Source organism: Trachypithecus francoisi, unplaced genomic scaffold (assembly GCF_009764315.1).
Source record: "Trachypithecus francoisi isolate TF-2019V2 unplaced genomic scaffold, Tfra_2.0 Lachesis_group4, whole genome shotgun sequence".
Taxonomy (NCBI): domain Eukaryota; kingdom Metazoa; phylum Chordata; class Mammalia; order Primates; family Cercopithecidae; genus Trachypithecus; species Trachypithecus francoisi.
Genome location: NW_022681469.1, coordinates 102,256,273 through 102,281,503, shown reverse-complemented (window position 1 = coordinate 102,281,503; position 25,231 = coordinate 102,256,273). Strand labels below are relative to the sequence as shown.

Genomic DNA, 25,231 nt, shown 5'->3' with positions numbered 1-25,231 from the left:
AAAGAGATGGTCTTTGACTTGGATCTTGAAGAAAAGATGGGTTTTCAACAGATAAAAATGAGAACATTTAGAGGACTGGAAAGAATATGAAAGAAGAAAGGATCGTAAAAAAATCAGGCAAATATGACAGTCAGTAAGGAGTTCAGCTTGACTGGAACTTAGGGTGAATGGAAGGAGGTAACAGACAAAGCAGCAAAGTTTGGGTAGAAGCAATTGTAGGGAGCCTTAAAATCCAAGACAAGAAGACAGGCATTTAACGGCCAACAGGAAGCAGATGGAGATTTGTTGCTATTTTTCAAACATAGAGGGCACAATCAGAGGAACTGTGGAGAAAGTAATCAGACGTAGGTGTGCAGCATGGAGAAGATGAAGAAACCAGAGTAAAGAAACAGATTAAAGAGGCTACTCAATACTCTAAGAGACAGGCAATGAGACTGGACCAAGATTATGGGAGGCAAAGTAATGTGAAGGAAAAGTCCACAATCTGTTAGAGACCCATTGATCATGGGCAGAGGAAGAATAAAAAGTTAAAGTTGAAGAAACACCCAACAGAAGATCATACAAAGGGGCTCAGAAGTTTTGATACTGGATAAATGGAAGAAAGGTAGCAATTATCAGACATAAGGAAGATGGAAGAGATGAATGAATTGTGCCTAGATGACTCAGAAAATGATAGCTCAATTTCTTGACTCAGAAAATGACAGTTCAATGCCAAGGTCACTCCTGCTACTGGTGCCTAGATACACCACCCAGACTTGGTGCCTGAGATATTATGCCTGCTACATCCCAGCACCCTCTCATCCCATGCCTAGTTCCCAGGCTAAAGCCTCTAAACAGCCTTTCTGGGCCTAGATCCCTACACCTATGCTGTGCCCACACCCCCACCTCTGCCCCCGCCCCCAGACTCCTGCTGATGCATTAGCAGGGTAAGTGAGTGAATGACTGAGTAAGGAGTGAATGAGTGATGGCTGCCTGTACTCAACTCTGATCAAAACTATGTAGACTCTCCATCACTCCCCTACACCTACCCCCAGCCATGTTTCACCTGAAACTGTAGTGCTTGCTGGCCCTTTCTCACATTAACTGCCCTAGGACTTACCCTTGCAGGCTAAGTCTCAGCATCCATCTGTGACTGGGGCTCTAACCAGACCACTGTGGCTGCTATAAAGTCACCCTGATTCAGGTGGCAATCTTGGAATGTAAACTGGACACATTCTCATGGCTGATGCACTTGTTCTTACTACTTTGAGACTGTATTAGTCATCACAAATATAGGAAAATATTTGTAAAAGGATTTATCTCTTGGAAGAGCCTCTTGTCCCTGATGTTACCATTTAGGCTCTGAAAATCAATACTGCCAAGTAAGAAGGAGAATGCAGGATTGGTTGTGCGTTAAGTATGCAAAAATGTATGATTTGATTTATCCTGTGTCGCCCCTGATAATTTTCCCAACAAGTTATTTAGCTGCCACTCTTAACTGCAAACGTAGGGGACAACAGTCTACCAATTCTATTTCAAAGATGCTGAAAGAATTTCGGAATTAACCAATGGGCCTTAATATATCCTGGGAAGGAAACACGGGCAGAGTTCAGCAGAAGATGTACCACATCCCATCCTAGGATACAGCTACTCAGAAGGCAGCCTCCCACAGGGTGATAACCACTCGCCTTCCCACCCTTCACCCATGGCAATCTATTATTACCAGCAAAGGTGGCTGTTGTTGATGACTTATTAGATATGCCGATTCATGAAGACCGAACATGGGCAGGCCTGACTAAGGGAATTGTTTGCTGGATTTAATCAATTACTGGGTTCATCAAGTGTGATTACTGAGCCATGTCAAAATCCAAGTGAAATAACATATTAGACATTCACGGAAAAAATAACTCCTTGCTTTGCCTTGCCACAGATAGAGGCCATGCTATTATATATGTGCAATATCTAGGTTATCAATTATCTGCACACATCTGTATCCTGGGCCGTCTTCCTCCTAGTGTCTAGAATATTTTTGAGCCATTTGCCTTTTTGAAACAAAAAGAAAGCCTAAATTAAAAGTCAGTAAAACATATATATATATATATTTTTTTTTTTTTTTTTTTTTGAGACGGAGTCTCGCTCTGTCGCCCAGGCTGGAGTGCAGTGGCCGGATCTCCGCTCACTGCAAGCTCCGCCTCCCGGGTTCAAGCCATTCTCCTGCCTCAGCCTCCCGAGTAGCTGGGACTACAGGCGCCCGCCACCTCGCCTGGCTAGTTTTTTGTATTTTTTAGTAGAGACGGGGTTTCACCGTGTTAGCCAGGATGGTCTCGATCTCCTGACCTCATGATCCATCCGTCTCGGCCTCCCAAAGTGCTGGGATTACAGGCTTGAGCCACCGCGCCCGGCCAAAACATATATTTTTAAAATAACTGAAAACATGAAGAAAACAAGGAGAAAAGATTCCGGGTTATCCTATTAGACTTCAGTATGCCCATACTTTCAAGCACCAAAATTAATAAGCAATACTGGAAGCTCACTTTGTAATCTAGTGAGAGAAGAGTATACGATAATGTAAGTGTCTTCCCAACAGACCTGGTTGTTCCCAATGACCTTCAATACTTGTATCTATTATAGCACTCACCGCATTTTATTATAATCCTTTTGTTCACCTATATCTCACCTACAAGCCTGTGTACCTATTAACAGAGGCATTTGTACATATGTTGTTATTTCCAGTATTTACTGAACTATATGGCAATATACTATAGTAAGTATTAAATAAACTTTTGTTAAATTGGAAGATTTTTGTAAAGTACTGTGCATGTGACTATCAATATAATATGATTATCAAAAACATGAGAGACACCGTTGGCTAAAGTTACTCACAGAAATATGTCTAGATTTAGAAAATGAATAAATCAGACACAGTAAGAGCTACAACTTCTACCTAAACTATCTAAACGGTGCTATGATTAATAAATAAAAACATTCATGCTACACATGATCTTAGCCAAAAGGCCGAGAAGCGATAAAAACGTTCACGCTAATGAGGTTTTTCACTACGTGGTATGGCTTTTTTAAGCCACAACTCCAACTCCTAAACATTCTGACCAAAGTATTGCCATAATCCAGACACATGAAAATTGAACGTGTGTCTGCAGAACTCCCCCAGGTTTGTGGATATGTCTTTAATTTGTGCCTCTATTTCTTAATCCGCTATCATACTGAAATAGGGATGTGTGTGTGTGTGTGTGTGTGTGTGTGTCAGAGAGAGAGAGAGAGAGAGAGTATATGTGTGTTGGAAGCACTTCTATCATAGATTCAGCTTGCAACATCGGCTCTGATAGCAATTCCTTCCTTCAAGGGCAGCCCATAAGTATTTGATTATTTCTAGGTATTTCTCAAAGGTATAAACTTCTGCAAGCCAGACCTGATAACTTGAAGGTGAAGCTGTATTAAAAGAAACCGGATGAGAAATTTATGGGTAAGCGGGTTTACTGCATAATCCTCTCTAGCCATCAAATTACTACTTCACAACTTCTGCAAATCTCTTGTAATGATTGACCCTCATGAACGAGATTCCTTCACAAGCAAAAGGATGGTTTCCCCTTAATTATATGGATTTAAAACCCAATGCAATGAAGTTTTCTGTGCAAGGAGAGGCTTACCTACTACCTATTGATTCCCTTGCAAACCCGGTAAAGAGGACTTATGAAATCACTCTTTCTACTGAAATTTGGTCTTGGAAGAGATTAGTATACTCTCCTTAATGCTAAGAGTGAGATTCAGTAGAATCACTATTATCAAAACATTCCCTTGGGCTACCAAAATATGCCTCATACTTTATGAAATACTTAAAGAAAGGTAACTGCCTCAATTGTGTTGTAGTAGGATGACAATTACTTGGAAAGCTGTGGGATTTTTTTGCTTTAACAAGGTTTTAATAGGTAAACAAATACATAAGTGAAATAAAATGAAAGTTAGCAAGAAAACTATAAACAAATGTAGATTATTTTTGTATCCTGGGCTGTCTTCCCCTTGATGTCCAAATCATGGGGAAGTTGATTTGGAAATGTTTTTAATATAACATTTATATCAATTAGTTTTCCTATATTAAGCCACCTACTTTATTTGACTAATTATTAACTCCAGCCGAATAACTGCAGTTAGAATTAAACTCACCAGTTAAGTTCACATTGCTGTGTTTATTCCTACCATGAAAAAGGAATCACAGCTATTCCCAGTCCAAAAAAACCATCAAGTACGCAAGCAAACATTCAAACAGACCATTACTTGACGGGGGGTGTCGAGATATATTCAAAATTGTCTACCATTCATCAAATGAGGAATCCACCTACTCCAAATCTACAGATCCTCAGAGAAGGTCTCAAGCAAGATTATTCTGAAAAAGGCTGAAGGTTTGCTATATGGATTAAAGAAGGCTGGAAATTTTCTTAACACTTCTTTTAACAAGAGATTTAGTCTATGTTCCATTCCCTTGAATGGGTAGATTCAGTGATAGCTTGACCAATAAGACACAGCAGAAGTGATGCTGTGCCCACTTTTGGACCCAGGCCATAATTAAGAGACTAGCAGCTTTTACTTCCTGTCTGTTAGAACACTTAACCTAAGAAACCAGATAAATGCAATTGCCCTGAGACCACCATGTAGTAAGAAGTCCAAGCCAGATGGAAGCACCCAGGAGGACAAAAGCCATGTGGGGAGACAGGGAGAGAGAGAAAAAAAATAAAGAGGGAGAGTGCAAGAAACAAAGAGCACCAAGACTCCTAACATGTGAGCAAAGACACTATCTTGGAAGTGGAGTCTCCATCCCCAGCGGCCCCAGTTAACACCAGGTGGATCAGATTCAAACCAGCCAGCCAAGTCCTTCCTGAATTCCTGACCTACAAAATTATGAGCAGAATAAAAGTTATTTTAAGCCACTAAGTTGAGGATGGTTTGTAATTCAGTGATGGATCAGAAGCACATGGATCTACTTCATATAAAAATATGTATCTCATTAAAACTAGAAGAGCTCAAACTGATCCTCTATTAATTCACACTTTAAATGACTTCAATAAAGCTTGTTCAATGCAATTGGCTTATTTTTCATTACAGTGACAAAATAAAAAATGCAACAGCATTCACATCAGATATGCAAAAAACACACTTTCAAAACAAAATTGACATTGTAATTTGAACCTTGACAGGTTTGAGCAGCTCTCTTGTAAAACTTCCTCTCACTGTCTAAGTCTCTCTCCTTAAAATAAAATTGAGGCAACTTTGAAGCACCTCATACTCCAGGTTAAGTACATGTGAAAATGATAAATTACTTTTTACTACTGAAGACTACTGTGCCCTCTAATCTGAGTGATTAATTTACATCCTGCTCAGTGGTTCACATGCAATTACTACCGTGAGTCCAACGAACCTGAACAAGACAGAATTGTTTAGCCATCTGTACAAGCTCACTATATTTAGAAAAGTACAGCAATCTCCAGGAAGCTTTCAAGTTTTAGTTCATTTTCCTCTCAATGACTGGTGCACTCTATGCTGCATATCAAATTATAGTACCACTCCTTTGGACCCAAGTTTGCTCAGCCCACCTTATTTTGTTGTTGTTGTTGTTTTGTTTTATTTTAGGCTTTTGGCAGGCTGAAGCCGTGATTTTTAGTTTCTGTCTATAGTGATAACAATAAAAGAGGGATGAGGAAGGGGCTTTATTGGCCCAACTAGAAGCAGAAACTAGAACTCATGACCGTGTTCTCTCCATTGGACACCCCTGGAGGAGACCATGCAACACAGGAATCTCTACTGTGAGACGATGCTCATTAGAAAAGGCGAAACTAGGGGCCGGGCGCGGTGGCTCAAGCCTGTAATCCCAGCACTTTGGGAGGCCGAGACGGGCGGATCACGAGGTCAGGAGATCGAGACCATCCTGGCTAATACGGTGAAACCCTGTCTCTACTTAAAAATACAAAAAACTAGCCGGGCGACGAGGCGGGCGCCTGTAGTCCCAGCTACTCCGCGGAGGCTGAGGCAGGAGAATGGCGTAAACTCGGGAGGCGGAGCTTGCAGTGAGCTGAGATCCGGCCACTGCCTGGGTGGCAGAGCAAGACTCCGTCTCAAAAAAAAAAAAAGAAAAGGCGAAACTAAAGTGGTCAGCTACAACTGCCATTGTTGAAACCTACTGGCAAAGTTTAATTGCATTAATCATTTTTTTAATCCACATGTAATCTGTTTAATTCCATAACACCCAATTAAGTACAACGAAAGCAGACACAGGCCTTCTAGATTGAATTGTGGGCTTCAAATGCTTGGTGAGCAAAAGGTCTAAGCAACTTTATTTCCAAATTCTTCCCAATAAAAAGAATAAATATTCTAGAACATAACAGTGGAGTTACATGATAATAAATGTGTCCTTAGGCAATATTGGCATTGTGTGAAAATCAGGTGTATTTACACAAACCTAAATGGTATAGCCTACTACATGCCTAGGCTGTGTGGTATAGCCTATTGCTCCTAGGCTACAAACCTGTACAGCATACTACTGTCCTTAATACTGTGGGCAACAGTAACACAATGATAATTATGTGGGTATCTAAATATATCTAAACATAGAAAAGCTAATGCATTGTACTACAATGTTACTGCAACTACTGTGTCACTAAGCAATAGGAATTTTTTAGCACCATTATAATCTTATGGACCACCTAACTCAAGAAAAGCCTAACATACATGAGGTCTACACCCCTAGATAAGCCTAAGATAATATGCTTACTAAAAGTTTATGAAAACTCTTCCTAAGAAAGCAACCATGATCAGCTGGACCTTTAGCATCCCAACTTTGATGGAGAGTCATAGCTAAGGTTTAGAGAATAAAGATAGAGGTTGGAAGTAGCAAGAGATGACACTGGAGAAATAAAAGAGGTCATGGAAGACCATCTGTGCCATTATTGTTCAATCAAATTTGTGAGAAATCATTGTAAAAAACAGAAAGCAGTGTATACAAAATGAACCAATGAATGAACAACGTGAGGTGATGAATATGTTAATTTGCTTAACTGTAATGACTTCACTATGTGTATGTATATATATACAAGGAAACATATCATACACTTTAGATACATATAATTTTTAAAAGATGAACCAATGAATAAATTCCACCAGGAAGTACATGACATTTCCTAAGCTCATTTCATTATTCTATTATTAGAGAATCCACTCACCCTCTCCATAGTCACAACTTATGTGCATGCACAAATATACATGCTGTTCCACCAAGTCAGCAAACTACATCTGTCAACGGGTACTGTAATGGGGAATGAAAATCACATATGCACTGAAAAATGGGCTTCCCATTGGACCTAGGAGGCCATATACTCAAAAACCTGGTAAGTCATTTTTGAACTATAAATACGGAAGATTTAAGTCCAATGTTTAATAGCAACATAGGTCAGGGCCAGTGACCAACTGATCCTTCATGGCACCTTATGCCAAAGAGTCTGCAAAGCACAGCCCAGAGGCAGGCTGTGCACATGAGGGATGATGACAGATGTCATTCTAGTTAAAATTACCCTTTCCACAGTCAAATCGAAAGACTGCCACTGCCCTTAAAGGAATCTGTACCTGTGCTTTCAGCTCAACAGCATTTTGTCAGCAAATCAGGCAAACCAGCAAGGAGAGTCTGAGACAAAGGAGAATTCAGAAACTAAACATGCATATAAAGACCGCTTTGTGCTCCCCATCCATAAACCCTCAGTCCCTGCCAGCCCAATCACTCTCTGGTCAAGGTTTTAGGAAAATCTCTAGACAGCATGGCAGTAACAAGCTTTTGAGCCCACAGGATCCACTCTCATGTGAAGGCATCCACCTACTGTGCCTCACTAGATGCCTGCAATCAATTTTTAATTACAGCAGCAGTCACGATTGGAGATAAAGCAGGCAACATGCGGAGAAAGAACCAAGAGCCTGTTTATTACAATTCCAGTCCACCATGACCCAGACTTGTGAAGAGCTGGGCCACAAATGCATCAACCAGTTGCAGCTCAGAAAGATGTTCTTACCTCTGGGACGTTTTCTTATATTTCCTCCTGTAGGAAAAGAGGCATAAACACATATCAGAAAAGGGTTGTGGCAGGCAGTGGGTAAGAAAGGGATTACTTCAGTGGGGATGGGCATGGAGGTCAACACTTCTTAGGGGGGTTTCTCTGTGAAGCTTATGGGTTTCAAAGCTTAGTTAAAAGTTTGGGAATGCTGTGTTACATTGTAGTCAGAAGTACAGAACCTAAGCCTTTACAGTAAAAAATAGCATCCCAAGAGCTCAGTGGCTCTGCTCCCATGTTCCTCCCTTTTCCTTTTGAAGGTTCCATGGCATTTTAGTTGAGGTCAGGCTTTAAAGACCACAAAATCTAGGTTCAAACCTCAATCCTTCCTTTACCAGGTTCATGAGGTTCTTGCAGAGTAAATGAACACACACTTACAAAACATCTCTTTTGTCTGGCACATATTAAATGGGTTAAATGGTGAATAATTATCAGTTATTTATGTTGTCACTATTGTTACTATTATCCCCAACATCTAGCACTGAGGTCCCTTTAAGGATGTGCCTTTTTTAATGTAAATGTGCAAGCATGCAGCTAAACTATGAGATGAGACATAAGGTCTTCAAAAAAAGAAGTGAGGAAAGGGACAATGAGAAAGTCTAGAAGCAAATGTTGAGAAGAGCATTAGGAACCAGCATTAGGAACCGCCCCCAGGAAGCAGAAGAAATCCAGTTCCAGCCCACCTCTGCTATTTACAGTCATTTAGCCTTAGGCAAATCTTGTGCATCAGGCTTCTTAATCTATCACATGAAGCTAGTAACATCTGCTCTGACCTAGGTCAGAGTGGCAGACAAGGGGAAAATGGCCATAAAATGTATGTTGTCCCAATATCCCAACGTTCTTCATGTGTGGGTCAATTTTTGTAGACTCTGAAGACCCTTGAAAGAGTTTCAATAGGCTCAGCACTGGAGGGGATTAGAAGAGAGGAAGTGCTAAGGAAAGAAAATCCATCTCCTTGTAGTATATCCAGGAAGTACAATGTTTCCCAGTAGACTTTAGTTCCGCACCTGCACTTCCATTACAGTCACTGTACCCAGGAAGCAAACTCTTGATTTGCTAATGGAGAGCTGTGCACCATATTTTTTTGTAAACTAAAGAGGTTTCAAATTGAGAATCACTAGGACCTGTTACATCTCTGTTAAAATGAAATCACACAGGGCAGTGTCAGGCGTGTAAAGCAGCATGTAACACAGAACCTACAGTGTGGTCTTGACTGGATATGTACTGATATCTATTTATCTTAAAGGAGACACACAAAAATGACAACTATGACTCCAGGGTAGTAGAATAATAAATCACTCCTTTTTAGTTTTATGAATTTTCCAAATTTTCTTTAAAGAGTGAGTATTATAATAGAAAAAGTATTAAAATATGGATACACCTATATAGTTACATATAAAGATATATACAAATACAGGACTATATAGAGATATTTCCATGTTTCAATTATATCACATATAATAGGGAGGAAGATTGACTAAAAGTGGATTAAGGCTTGGCCTTTCAAGCAAACTACCCATGTTCCAATCTTGGCTCTAGCACTTAGCTTTACAATGCTGGACTAGTTATTAAATCCCCATGAACCTCAGTTTCTTTGTATATAAAGTGGGAAGAATCAGAGCCCCTCTTCTGAGACCTTGTTATCAGAAATAAATGAGATAATTCACCAGAATGTGAGCTCCCCAAGGGCAAGTTCTTTGTGTGGTTTACCTCATACTCTCCACAAAAGCTGTGATGCATGTGCACTGATCACTCTCTCGCACCTGGACCCTGTCACCAATGACAGCTCACACTTTCCAGGCAGCAGCCAAGGGCAGAAGCTTCACCTTCAGGCAGGGAGCACAGTGATCTGTGGGTGTGACCTGTGCCCTTGGACTCATTAGCATAGCAGTCTAATAAACTGATATAAGGCACAGCTGGCAAGACGAAAAAAATAACCCATTGAGCGTATACAGGGTCCAAAGGCAAGGGGGGCAGTTGGAAAAGAAGAATGCCCCTAGCCTCTACTCAGAAGCCGAACTAATCCTATCAGCAGACAGTATCTTCGGAGATCAGAAGAAGACAGCCCTTGCTATTGATTTCCACAGAATTCTCCCAGCACTTGCCAAGGAAATATATAAAGTCCCTGCTTGGAGTTCTGAAAGAATCAAAGATAAACAAAAATAAGAAAAGCTTCATTTTCAGCACCTACTAGCAATAAGCACTTAATATACTTTTCTAATCCTCATAACTCTGTAGGATCCCCTCTCTGAAAGAATGCAAATTCTAAACAGGAAGTTAAGACATGCACCTAAAGTGCAAACACAAGGGATCGCTCAGGGAAGCTTTGTGAAAGAGGTAGTCTTGATTGATGGGTGAAATGTCAGCAGGAAGAAATATGGAAGTATATGGCAAGCAGAAACAGAGGGCATGCCTCATGGTCTCAAACCAGCCCAGCAAGCAGGGACTATAGAGTGAGGTAGCAGGAAACAAGGCTGGCAAGTGCCAAGGACAGAGTTAAGTGGGAAGAGTAATAAAATTTATATTTTAGAAAAAGATGATACCCAGGGGGAGGGTCACCTCTTGTGAGAAGCCACATTACACACCCTCTTCTGTGCTCCCACAGCATGCTGAAACCTCTCTGACACCATTCTCCATGGCACTGCATTGTCTCATGTCTGTGATTTTGTGGAAAGGCAACAGGACTCTGGAGTGTGACAGACCTGGCTCAAAAACCCAACTTCACCCTCACTAGCTGTGAGACCTCAGGCAAGCTCTGTGCTAAATCAAGCTTTCATTTCCTCATCTATGAAATGGATGAGATGATCTCAAATGAGATAATGTATTAAATTTGTCATGTAGTGTGCCTGCCATGTAAGAGGCATTCTAAGACTTTTTGGCCCCTTGGTCCCTCGTTCTGAGCTTCTTGAGGTCAGAGGTCTGTCATATGCATCCCTATATCTATCCCAAGGGCATGCACATTAACTGGCACATGGTTGGCTAAATAAATGAACTATTTGCAACTGTCATCCATACACATCAAAAGATGGGTTGTGCATCTGGTAGACCCAAAGAAAGACAGACCAGAAGTCCGATTTTCAGTCCAACTCACCTTCCTGACACTCCCCACATTCACAGATATATTCCTAGCTTCAGATATTGTAAAGTTTCCCCCTTCAATCTTCTCCCATATAGACATAGCCCTAAAATCAACCCAAATGGTGTCATCTTACAATGGGGTTTGGAGGTTAGCTCTTAAAGCACAAGAGAATATGCAACTCATAAAAATTACTCAAGATCCAACTCTCAGATTATCTTGAATGCACAAGATTGGTAAGGCCTGACTGACCCCTACTCATCCTTCAGTTCTCAACTGAAACATCACTTCCAAAGACCTTCTAGGGCCTCCCAAACTGGGTAACACTCCTTCTGTGTGTCCCATAGTGGCCGGAGCTTACCCACCACATTGCACTTATGACTGCTCATCGTCATGATCTTTTATGCTTGTGGGAAGAATGATGGCTTACCTGACATCTGCTAGTGTTTGTTCCTTGTCTAACACATAGTGCTCAGCAAATGGCAACTGCTCAATATGTTGTTATTGAATTCATGAATGCATTTACCCAAAAATTAATCAAAAATGCTTTCTTTTTCTTCTTTTTCCTTCTACTAAGCAATGATTTATAATGAGCAGTGAGGACATCCACCATAGCTGTGGTTTCCTACATACAGGGGGAAAGCAATGAGAAGGCTGGGGAGCTCACATTTGTTGAGCACCTCCTCTGTTCCATTCCTCTTACACAAGTTAACTCACTTACAACTCCTACAAACCCTGAGAGGTTCTACCCACTTTCCACCTGACAGAAGTGAGTCTCAGAGAGATTAAGTAACTTACCTAAGGATACGGAACCTTAAAGTGGCTGAGAAAGAAGGCAAATTCTGAAGCCTTCGAAGAAAATTAAGGAATTTATACAAAGAAGGCAAAAGATACTACCAAGAAACTTAGACACTAGACAAAACCAAAATAAAATTAATAACAATAAAACATACTGCGTTCTGGCCACCCAAATGCAGGAAATGAGCTGGGAAAAAAAAAAAAAACCCAGTTTATTCTTGGCCTTCTATTTTTAAGAACTTCAACAGAATCCCTGACTCAAATCTGAAAGACAAAGGAAATTTGTTTTGCTTTGTTTTGTTTTGTTTTGTTTTTGAGAGGGAATCTCACTCTGTTGCCCAGGCTGGAGTGCAGTGGTGCAGTCTCGGCTCACTGCAACCTTCTCCTCCTGGGTTCAAGCAAATCTCCTGCCTCAGCCTATGAATAGCTGGGACGACAGGAGCACATCACCACGCCCAGCTAATTTTTGTATTTTTAGTGGAGATGGGGTTTCACCATGTTGGCCAGACTGGTCTCGAACTCGTGACCTCAAGTGATCTGCCTGCCTCGGCCTCTCAAAGTGTTGGGATTATAGGTGTGAGTCACCATTCCTGGCCTGCTTTTAAAATTTGTTTCTAAAACTTAATTTAAATTTATAATGTTTTGAAACTTGAAACAACACACTACAAACTTCAAGATTTCATGTAGCTAGACCAAGCTGATGTCGAAAGTAGAGAATGACAAAGAGCTGTTGTGTTCTGGGACCTGGCAAAGTTGGTAGGGTGGGAGATGGAGAGGCCAGCTTTATGCTGAGAGAGAAGGCAAGGGCATCTTTACAAGACCAGGCTGAGGACACCACCTCAGAGAAGGTCTAGAGTGGCGCTTTGCAACGTCTGTTCCCTGGAATGAGCTCTACTATTCTCTCTCTCTCTCTCACACACACACACACACCCGCACGCGCGCACACACACACACACACACACACACGGCTTCATCTGTTTGTTGTTTCTGTTTTTCTAAGGAGAGGCATTACCGCATACTGGTTAAGATCACTTGCCTGAGCTTAAATCCCTTCTCCAACTTATTGTATCTGACAGGCTGCATGATCTTTGGCAACTTATATCACTTCTCCAACCACCGGTTTCCTCATCTGTGAAATTTGGGTAACAGCAGCGCCTGCTTTATGGGGTGATGTGAAAGTTAAAGGTAATGATGAATGCAGGGCATTTAGTATAGTGCTGGGCATCCTGGAAATGCTCAAGATTCAGCTACTGTACTAAAAACAGTAGTACTGCATAAATAATAATGACATTATAATTCAGTAGGTTTTCAAAACTTACTTGATCAAAAGTCTTTCATTGATTATAAAAGTCACCAAAAAAGGTTGAAGATTGCTTTTCTAGAATGGAAAAATTAGATACTCCCAATTCTCCTTATCTTGGAACACTTGAACCACAAAGAAAGCAGGTGCTAATCTCAGTTCTGCTAAGAGGGGGATGAGCTGAAACACTGCCCAGCTTTTCCCATGCCTAAAGGGCCCTGTGCCTGCCTGTATACCCTGCCACCCACCCCAGCAATGTCCCACTTAACCTAGCAGAGTCACACACTCCTCTCAAATGTCAAAGCTGAGCCATTGCCCAAAAGGCAGGAAAAAAAGAAAGTAAAACTGGGTACTTATGAACTGGATATCACAATAATCCTTAGAAATATCTAAAATTATCTTTCAAAAAAAGCCCTTTTTATCAATAACTCCCTAAAAACTGAGCCCAATGACTTGCTTACACAACATCCTTAAGCAGTCTCAGGAAGTTATAACTCAATGCGGAGATCTCATGTGCTATGACTAGAATTATTGATTAGCCCATACTCATTTAGCTCATAAGTAAATTAAAGGACCACTGGTCTTCACTGAAAATCAATGTCTATTTACGTCCAGAATGTTTCAATGGAACTGTGGATTACACAAGAAGTATTAAATGATGCAGGTGTATGTGTGCATGCACTTATGCACAACAGGGGAAATGAGCCCCAAAACCCCCCTCAACGGCTTCGGTGCATTTACAGCCAGCTGGTCACATCCTGACAGGCAGATTTTGAAACAGGAGCATCATTAAAGGGCAAAGAGCACTGGCCTCCAATATTTAAATAGGTTCCCCAAAGCTCTCCACTGCAGTGTCATAAAGCGGAAGCTTCTAGACTCTGAACTTCATTTTCCATCTCCTGCCCTCAGTCAGGGAGATAAAGAATGAAACTAAGCAAGCTTAAGGGGTGATTCTGTCCACAGTCAGGGGCAGAGTAAAGACAAGCAGGCAAACAGCAAGAAACAACAGTGAGGTGGGAGCAAGGATGCTTTTAAGGGTCTTTATTTGCTTTTTGATGGCTAGGAGTTCCCAGAGTACTGGGCACACCTGCAGTCAAATGTAAGCATCAAGTACTCCAAAGTCAAATAGATGATTTGGAAATCGTTTCTAATAGCCTGGATAAGTGAGAGTCAATTAAACATTGATGCTAAATTATGAAGCGCCTGGCAGTCTTTCACTTTTTTAAAGTGAGTATCTTTGAGCAAGAGCCATATGGGTGCTGCAATAATGAGGTTTATAAATAGGCTTAATATTCTAACAAGCTGGCTTTGAAAAACCATAACTTGTGCTCTGTTTCTAAGTTGACAGAAAGATACCTCCCAGTTGGACACAAGATTTCCTGGTATGGGAAGTTGAATACGCAACAACTGCATACACACAATACGACTTCTAGCTCTGCCTTCAGCGTTCTCCAGGGTTTCTGGGTAACAATGACTCACTCTTCTCCAAGTCCTATCCTGTCTCCATTCTTTTCTCCAGAGACCACTACGACCGCCGATACACAGACAGCTTCGGAAAGCTTGGTTCTCAGCCCTCAGTTCCCTCAAGGGACAGGACATTAAAAGACAGGCTCAGATAAACACAAAATGCACAGCAAGGCTCATATAGTTAACTACAGGTTCTCACGACTACAGATCACATATGTTTCACTCATGGGAAAGTGGACTGAGATAAAATGTCACAAATAACCATGAAATGAGTGAGGATCTGAACGATCATCTGATCCTCTGGTTTTGTTTTTCATTGGCATGCAGGGTACAAATTGAAAAGAATTGGATATCTCTAGAAACTTCTAATGGGTCTCTTACATCATTTGTATGAATTAATCTACATGCTACTGAGAATGGAAAGTCTTTGTACATTTCTTCTCATTCCTACCAGTGATTTCATTCCCATAATGCACGTATTAAAAACTAACTTTGCAAAGCTATCCATTGCTTTCTGGCCTTTCCCACATTTTGAACAAGTAAATGCTAATGAGAAAAATATATATATAAACTGGTGGTCTCTTGGCACCTTCCACAAGAATATTTAGGGGTGAGAAAGGAGATAACAGAGTAAGAGAATCTCCTGTCTTACTAGCTCGAATATTTAACTGATGAGCTACGAAATGAAATTCCATGTGCACAATGATTTTATTTTCCTGCTTGGCCAAAGGTCCAAAGCAAGACCAAAAGAAAAAAAAAAAAAAAAGATTATAAAATGAAAAAAAAAAAAAAAAAACCTCATTTTTACCTTGAACAGCCCAATCATTAGGAAAGAAAAACAACTGATAAAAACAAAAATTCTAGGAATTTATTAGCTAGGTTTTCTAGCAGAGAAAATTGTTCTACAGACTCATACTGTCATTAAATTCTCTCAGAAAAGGAAGATCATATTCAGAGATAGCCAGCTCCCAAAGATAGAGAACTCCAGTATGTTTAGCCAAAAGTGATGAGATCAAATTCACATGAAGGAAGGCTTTGATAGTGTGGTTTGCAGCTGGGGATGGTGACTCCAAAGAATGGGAGAAGGCAAATCTGAAGCAGAGATGTTAATAAGACAGTCAATTTTTTACTCTTTCCTAGGAGCAAGTGCATTTCTACCTAGTGCGGGCCAGGCAGTGGAAAGTAGAGAACCCTAGGAGAAGGTAACTCCAAACCAAACAACCCCACAGGAAGCCCCACCTGGGGCTACACCAACTCACATGGCAGATCCAGGTTGCCCCAGGGCTCCTGTCCTCCCAAAGCCAGCCCCTCTCTTCACTGTTCTCCCTCCACATCCCCTCGGCTGCCTGCAGACAGCTGGCCAGACACAGAAATCAAATCTCCTGCTCATGCCTGCTTCTCTTATGAGCCTGGGTTAAAAATTCCAGCACTTGGACTACTATTTGAGAAGCCCCAAATGGGACCCCTCCCCATAGAAAGCTGAATTCTTCCTTTGGAAGGCAAGATTTTTTTTAGTAAACCAAACACAATTTCCTTTCCTTCTAGCTAAAAGTCTATTGCTTAAAGCCGGCAAAGAGCTAATCAGTGGCACCAATGAAAAAACAGGGAAAGGTTTTTAGAGAAAGAAAATAGAAAGCAAATGTCATGCTTGTGGAAGCCCAAGTAGTACGTTTTTTGCATAACTGATTTAGTCCTCTATTCACGTATTTACAACCACTTGCTGTGTTATAAGTACTGCAAAACTGTGTGGGTGGGAATGGAAGCGATTTTTGCGACCTTCTTCCTGGGAGCCCGTCTCCTACTTAAATAAACATCAATGAGAAAAGCTAAAAGCAAAAATATCTCTTAATATCTGTGACGGCACTGCCAAAGTAGAGATAAATCCAAAGGATTAAGACAAAATCTCACTCTTCACAGATCTATCCCTGTAATTAGGGGAGGAGTAGGGTTTTTTCTAATTGAATTATCCACAGAGCTGTTTCAATCCTCCACTTTGTTTTTCCCCTTGTAGATTTAGCCAGAACAAAAACTGTAATCTTCTGCTGAGTTTCACTTCAGTGTCAGTCTAATTTTTCTAAGTCTTCCCTACCCACTCCTGCAGTGTTCCTTCCCTCTCCCCACTCTGTGCCCTTCCTCCCAACTCTTATCAAAACCGACTCCTGGCAGAAAGCAGCTGCTGGTCATTTACAATTCCAGGTGAATTTGAGTCAGTGCCATGGCTCCTTGGGAGCATGAGTCCTTCCTATTTCCTCTAAAATCCTATCTTGTAGTAGCATCATCTGTGTAAGCCTCCCTGAACACACGCTCTGTAAATCTCAACAATTTAAATATGGCAAAATGAGCCCATTGTCCAAAATACAGGGGAAAAAAATGCCAACTAGCAGATGCATTTCTTGGGACCATTTTGAGCTCTTCTGTCAACTGAAATCAGATGAGCATTGGAAGCAAATTTTCCTGAGCTATAGTAGTTACCTTCACTGAAACTATGCCAAATCCCCCAGAAATTGGTGCTTTGAATGATTCTTTCATTTTTTTTACCAATGACTAATTTCAGTCAGTGATTTTGTAGTCGGAATGGCAGTTCTGAAACAACATTTATGAGGCTTGATTTATGATAATTAATCCTTCTATTTCACTAATGAGCTAGGCAAGACCTTATTTATGAAAGTATTTATAATTCCTCACAGTTAGCAGACAGGGTTTCCAGTGACACCCACATGGAATGGTATACTAAATGCAATAAACTTTTGTGGGTCATCCTTAGACAAAAGTCAGAGAGACAGACGAAAATAAGTGTCGGGATATTAGTCTGAATTTGAACTACTCCTAAAACATCTGGAAGGAGCTTTCAAAGATTAATCTTTCACTACCATGTTTACTAGATGTATCTCTAGAGTATAGGAAAAGTCTTGGTTATTTAAGCATTTTCTTTGTTTGGAATCTGGATAAACAACAGTTTAATGGTCTTTGGATATCCAATTGTGACTTTCAGACAAAATGCTCCATGCACTCTCATACTGATTGTCTAAATTATCGCTCTTCTGGTGGCCTTAAGGGAAAGGAAAGCTGTATTTTGGCAGAACATTGAATACTGGGTCCCTGCAATGGGTCCTTGGATTTGGGTAGAAAAATAGATAGAAGGCCTTAAAGAGAAGAGAAAGGGCATGAATGGGCAGAGGTGATGCAGTGAGGGAGCATTGTTGCCAGAACTGTGGACTGTTCCAGGAGACAAGGCCCAGCCATATCCATGGAGGCACCTCTGGAGCAGGCACAGGGAGGCCAAGCCCCCTTAATGGAACCTAAACTGCAGAAAGGCCTCTTGCTAGACCCAGAGAGCCTCCACACCGCCCAGCTTCACTTGGTCCTTCTGCAGCGGGCTAGGCTCCAGGCTTCAGGTCTCAACCCCATGGCATGTGCCCTCTACCTCCCAGAAGGTTCGTGATGAGGGCTCATCCCATTTGGCTCCCAGGGTCATGGCCTCTTTCTGCCCTTGGAATACTGGGAATGACCATACTGGTTTCTGTCTCTGTTCCAAACCTATGTTGTGATGGGCATGATACTAAGTAGTCAATATAAGTTTCAAGTAAAGTTATGATTACTAGCTGGCCTAAGTAAATGCCAATATTTTGAAAAAGTAAATGCCAATGAGAAAATATACATAAATTTTGGGTCTTCTGAAACCTTCCTTCAGACTATTTAGGGGTCACACTAAACTGTATTCTCTACTTATAAAATTTATAGATATATTAATTTGGCATCATTCAGATATACACAGAATTTTTCTGCTTACTTTGCTGGGCTGTAGATTATATCTCCAGACCTTCTGTTTAATCTCCAGACTTATCCAACTGCTCTTGCCTTCCCCATATCTCTCCTCATAGTCAGTATGTCCCACACTGAACCCATCCCATACTAAACTCTCATTCTGTTCCCACCCACGACAAGACCTGCAAACGTGTTCCCCCCTCAGTGATCCTAATCTAAGAAAATAGAACCTGGGGATTCAAGCTAAAAACCTGCGAGTTGATCTTGATTCCACTTTCTTCCTTATCCCCCACATTCAAGTCCTGTTGGGTCTACCTCCTAAAAAGTTCTCACGTCCATGCCTACTGATAACGGCTTCCCCTTGCTGAGGCCCCCTGGTGGATGAAGTCGGACCTGGCTCCTCTCCAGCTGTGTTTGGAGCCTTCCCCTCCTTCCAGTCTATGCTGCAGCCTCTTGGCCTTCTTTCATTTTCTCAGAGGGGCCATGCTCCTTCTTGTCTTTAGATTTTTGCAGGTATAAACATCCCAGGCCTTAAATGCCTAGAATACGTTTCCCTAACTCTACTTAACTACTACTTACATAATCTTCACGTCTCAGCATCAGTCTTTTCTTCAGAGAAACCTTCTCTGAATCCTGGACCAGGTTTGGGTCCTCTCTTCTATGTTTTCACAGCTTCCTGTGCTGGACTTCTTGCAGCACTTGTCACAGTAGGCAGTAATTTATGGAAATATTGTTTAATATATTCCTCTACTGAATATCCCCCGAGGGAGGGAGCCTTTATCTTGTTTCCCACTAATTCCCTGGTGCTTAGCACAGCACCAGGAACACAGTAAGTGCCTGAGAAATATTTGGTAAGTGAATGAATGACTGAATTTTCTGCATATGGATGTGTATCCTTCAACTATATAAATAAAACTCATTACCTAAAATTATCAATTTTTATATCTTCTGGATGGAATTATTCTCTAAGTTTTTTCATAATCTCACAAGCTAGGAACATCTAGCTTTCTCTTATGGTCATTAAGACTCATTTATTTTGTTTAATAACAGCTGTCAAGAGGACTCTGTATAAAGAGTACAATAAAAGCCTGAAGAATACCAACACTTTACATGAATTCAGTACATTTCCTCCAGAAATAAAGTGTTGCATTTGTTGAATTCATTTTTATTGCTAGTGAGAAATCTATGATGGTCATTCTCAAAGCTGTCACAGTCTATTTTAATGTGGCTTATATTTGTTAAGTTGGTGCAAAAGTAATTGCAGTTTTTGCCATTAAAACTAATAGCAAAAACTGCAATTACTTTTGCATTAACCTAATAACAATCATTTCTTTAGTTGTTTCTCAAAAAGTCAGGAGATAGGTCCTATAAACACTTTCCTTCCATGTGGGGAAATGGAAACCAAGGAAAGTAGTCTTCCATGAGCCAAAGAAAATTAAAGATTGAAAACTAGAGATGGTAATGTGCAAAACTATCTGCTGAGGGCTGCTTCCCAACTGACAGAGGTATGCTGTAAAGCTCAGTCAAAATATTAAGCACTCCGCTGCTAAATATTGAGTTGTAATTAACTAATACACTAGCATAACCAAATTAGAATAATCAAGTGATGATGTACTAGTAAACTGTATGAGTAGTCAAGTAAAGAAAATTTCACTGTAAATGTGAGAATCTACTTACCCCTTTTGATATTCACATTTTTTCACTTTTAGTATACATTAAGAATGCATTTCAGAGAGATTTAACTTGATCTTTATTAAGAAAAGAAAGACTCAAAAACAGTCCTTCAAACACAAATGTCTCCTTTCTCTGAATCCTAGCATGTAGCATCCCTGTCACTTAGTCAACAATTAACTATTGCCCTCTCTTTTGTTGTTGATTTTTAACCTTTTCACATGTATGAGAACTATCTTGTTTCCCTCAATATATTCTAAGTTTCCTGATGGTAAGGATTTTCTTCTGATATTTTCAGATCCCTTCTGAAGCTCCTAGCACCTAGTACATAATGGAAACCCAATAAAAATATGCTGAACGATCTGTCAATTCCAATTGAATGGGAGAGTAAAAGGACCAATTAATACACTAAATATGTAATCTGGAGGAAACAAACAATGATTTTTTAAAGTATTCTTCTGGAATTGCTTTTCTGGTAAGATTCAGGCAATGCCCTCTTCCCTGGGTCATCTCCTTGCAAGAATTTAACTAAGAACCAAGATTCTCAGACCCACCGCTCCAGGCCAAAGGTCTTTCCATGGCTCCATATTGCCATCACCAATAGCTATTTGAACATTCCAGAAGCTACCAGTTTAACATATCTACACCCAAGTTCATCATTCTGCTTTATCGAAGCCTGCTGTAATCTCCATAGTCCCTAACGAGGCAAATAACACCAAATTCACTGAGACATCTAAGCTGAAAGAACTTGCAAGACAACTACTCTTCTTTCTCTGCTCTAAATCTATGTTCTGTCAATTCTCATTTCAAACATGCCCCCTGTTCTTTCATCTTCAGCAGCACTACCCCAAATCAGGCATCTTCCCCAACTGGTCTCCAGGCCTCAAGTCTCATCTCCAATCTGTCCTCCACCCTTTTCCCAGAATTACAATCCTAAAATTCAAATCTAATTTTGTTACTCTCCAGCTTAACATCTTTTAACAATTTCTTATAACTGAAAGGATAAAACACAAACTTCTAAAAATATTATGTATCATAAAAATATATATATATTTCTCTAGAAGATACGAAAGAACACCTAGAACACAGCACTTTTTTGTTGTATAGTAAAATGTGTTCAATTACTCACCTCCTCAAACTATGAGCATATATAATTTTGAGTAAAACAAAAAGTAAAATTTTTAAATGTCATGTATTACTACCCGGCCCCTGCCTTCCTTTCCAGCATCACCTCTCATGACTAAACTTCTATCTGTCTCTCAATATTGCACTAGATGAGCTGCAAGAGGATACCACACATTAACCTTTAGGGAAAGTAAGGCTCTTAGGCATTGATTAGCAGGAGAAGGTAATCCTGTTACCCGGACCAATTCAGGGGCCAACTACTTCTGAGGGGACGGGGGAGATTTCTCTCCAATAGCTCCATGTTGCATGACAGCAAATAGACCCAACCATATTCTCTCCTTGGGGAATTCTCAGTGAGTGATGAACATAGAGAAGATTCATTAGAACTCAAGCCATGTCTCAATTAAGTGCAAGCAGCTTTGCCAGTAGTCCATAAGAACAGCTCAGAAATCTCAACTAGTTTATTATGGGCTGCCTGGAAGACTCCTTGTTTTTCTCTCATCTTTGTAAAAGGTTTCTTTGCATTTTTGCAAAAGGCTGACATTAATGAAAAGAGTCTAAGCAAGTTTATTCCTTATGACTCTGATGAGTCTGCTAGAATGAATACACAATTCACTGTAGTCTGTAACACCTTCTCTGGCCCTCCCAGGTAGAGGTAGTTTCCCCCGCATCCCCCTGGAACTGTATTCATCACCTCCAGGTACTCATGTCAGTCTCTGCCACTAGCCTTCAAATTGCTGAAAGTCAGGTAAGTATCTTACCTACTTTTGCAAACCCAGGGCTTAGCAAACTGACTGGCACCTAATGGACACTCAGTAAACGTTAATTGAGTAATCCCATGTTGCCAGAACACTAATTATATCATTTTAAAATTCAGTTAAATAGAAAGAAAACACAGAGAGGGCTTAAATAAGAAATTTAAAACCAAAGGCCCAGGCTTTTTTGCCTATGGCTTTTCTCATCTTTGCTGTGTAGGTTGGAAGAGTCACTTAACTTCTCTGTACATCAATAGGGTATTAGTTAAGACTGTTTCAGAGAAACTGAATTCAAAACATCCTAAGCAAAAACGGAGTCTAACTAGCTCATGTGGCTGGGATAGCTAACAGAACTGGAGACACATCTACAGGAACTGGGACCTCCAGGAACTGACCCAGGGATTTCCACTCCATCTTTTCTGCTTCCTTTTGAGCACTGGCCTCACTGCCTCCTATCATAAAAAGGTCTTCTCTATGAGGTGGGAAATGGATCCAATGGCAGCCCCATGAAAGTCCAGAAGAAAAGAAAGCCTCCCTTTCCCACAGTCAATATAGAAACGTCAATGAGAGACTCTAATGCTTCTGTTTGGGATCCATACCCTACTCGAGACTAACTTTTACTGCCTGGAAGGTAAATTCTGTGATTGGCCAGTTGTACTATGCTGGGGTGAGGACTAGAGTCTGTTAGCATAGTAAGGTGGATGGGAAGCTTGCTGCATAGACAAAAACAATAGTTGTGCAGTCTATTAACTTAATAGCCATTCTCTTGCCTTTATATTAATAATATTACTTTAGGTAATGCAAAAAAGCATCATCATCTTCATGGAGTGTTATATAAGCATAAAATTTATTATACAGACTACCTCATAGTTGGACAAAATAAATATATGAGATTAGATAATTATAATTGTGACAATAAATGCCAAGGAATAAGTAAAACCTGCTCTCTTGCTCTCAGTTTTTCAAAAATGCAGCATAGAAACACCTTTCTGTCATCATCTAGCAGGCTGGCAATAGAAAAACTTTTGGTCGGGACCCAAGGTACAGTCATGACCCAACTGCTTAAACCCAAGGAGCCCTACGAGGCTTCATCAGGGGTCTATAGAACACCCACAGCCCTATTTCCCTGACTGGAAGATTCTGTAACAAAAAAAGCAATTGAGAGGGACTCAAAAACTCTACCCAGTCCTCCAGAGAAAAGAAGTATGACAACAGCTCATTGGGAGGAACTGAGGTTTATGGGAAAGGAAAAATGAGGCACCTCTCCAAAGAGTAAGAGGACAGCATCCCTCTGACAGTTTCAATTAAGAAAGCTCAGGTGTGCAGTATTTGTTCTCTTCTCACTTAGAGAAACGGGAGCATGTGCATAAGATCGTCAGGGCCGCAGAGCAAGGCTGAGGACCAGCACCCTCCCTGGAATCACAGCCAGCCTCTGAGCATTAGTGTGCAGCACCTCGCTCAAGGGGCATGGGTGCCATCATCATAACAGACACCTGGGCTTGCAGATGTCTATAATCCCAGCTAAGATAGTGTTCAAAACTCGCATTTCCAATATTTGATGCACTGTTAGTATGTTGATGATGCTACAATGCTGTTAAGAGTTCTTCCTAATTCTTTCTTAGAGAAATATGTAAAACAGCTATATGTTTCAAATATGTATTACTGTATACTGGGTGGAAGTGTAGGCACTGGGGATAAAAAGCAAACCAAAAGCAAGTGACCAAAGCGAACCAAAAACCCTGTCTTCATGGGGCTTATATTCTAGCTGGGGGAGACAGACAATAAACCTAAAAATAAATAAACTGTACAGCATTGGGATGGTGGGAAGTGCCAGAGAAAAATAAAGCATGGCAGGGTATGGGTAGGGGTTGGAATGTATAGGGGACACTTCCCTGCAGTATCCTTGGCTGTTGATTCTTTGCAGGTGATAACCAGAGAAATCCTCTTGCTCTGGTAAAGACCACCCTTCACCAGTGTGAAAGAAGGGCTATAAAGAGGGGAAAGAGAAAGCCCGCACGATCACAACAGTGGGATTCAGCCCTGGGCCACAACTCTGCCACACATCTGGCCTAGTTCCCACCTCAGTTTAGATTTCTATGCCCCAACCTGGGCAATGATGTTAATAAAACCTGCATCCCAGCTAGCTCATGGCACATTGCGTTGACAGGTCTCATGGCCATAAGCTGGCCTAAATATATATTTATCTTCATTTTCAATATTTAAAAGCTCACATTTGGGTTTTTATGCTTCATCACCTATTGCTTGAGCATCTACTATGTGCTAAATGCTGTTCTAGGTATTGCAGCGAGTATCTGTCCTCATGGAACTTACATTCTAATGGAGGAGATGAAAAATTCAGCAATAAATTAAATACTGGAAATACAAACAAGAAGGAGATGAGATACCATTGAATAATCCAGGCATGAGATGATGAGCACATCCTGAACTGAGATGTCTCTCAGACAAGTTGAACTGAATTCCTCACCATCTGTGGTCACCTACAGAGCCCTTTCTATAAAGGTGTCATGGTAATAAATTGATATGAAAATCCAATTATGGTTTGAGCCTTTCTAAAATGTTGAAAGAGCAGCTTCCTTTCTCTTACTGACAATCTGTTGTGTGGACAAATATGCACACACCCTTCCTTCTCCTAAGGGTTTCTATTTTGTGGACTGCACAAGTGTTATTCCAACTTGTGGACTGCAAAAACGTTATTCGAAGTTGTATCAAAGAGTGTGTGCTTTGGTTTCCAGAGTCTTTAGCTATTTATTCTAGCACTGCTGTTAACATTTAGAAGAAGAAGAAGAAGAAGAAGAGGAGGAGGAGGAGGAGGAGGAGGAGGAGGAGGAAGTGGTAAGCATCACATACTGGTAAAAATATGTATAATAATAACAAATAATAGCATATTCTTTTCAAACTAGAAAATGAAGCTAAAGATCTTACGAGATTGCTGTTGGGCTGGGAAGGATAGGTAGAGGGATCCAAAAACACACATTTGGGGAAGAATCACCCCACACTTTCCATGTTCAAAAGCACTAGGTTCTGAGTAGATACAAGAGACTAGAAAATGAAAATGTGGCTACAGTGCACTGCAACACCCTGGGGAGAGAAGCCTAGCAGATATGAAACTGAGAAAGCTACAAGACAGAGTGTTGTAAGTGCTAATGCTTTTCCACACAAGTTCCCGCCTCAG

The 25,231-nt window shown here is 40.7% G+C and overlaps 1 protein-coding gene and 1 pseudogene across 9 annotated transcripts in view; both read right to left on the bottom strand.

Moving 5' to 3' along the window:
• Positions 1–25,231, bottom strand: part of PDE1C (phosphodiesterase 1C) — a 564,336-nt gene that overhangs the window by 313,100 nt on the left and 226,005 nt on the right. For 4 of the 9 annotated variants that reach the window (XM_033192703.1, XM_033192702.1, XM_033192707.1 and 1 more), the window contains one exon: positions 8,043–8,069. The exons of the other annotated variants lie outside the window; for them this stretch is intronic. In XM_033192703.1, coding sequence (XP_033048594.1) covers positions 8,043–8,069 — 27 coding nt within the window. The remainder of the gene's footprint in view (positions 1–8,042; positions 8,070–25,231) is intronic. 9 annotated transcript variants of the gene reach the window in all.
• LOC117073928 lies at positions 2,861–3,006 on the bottom strand (annotated as a pseudogene).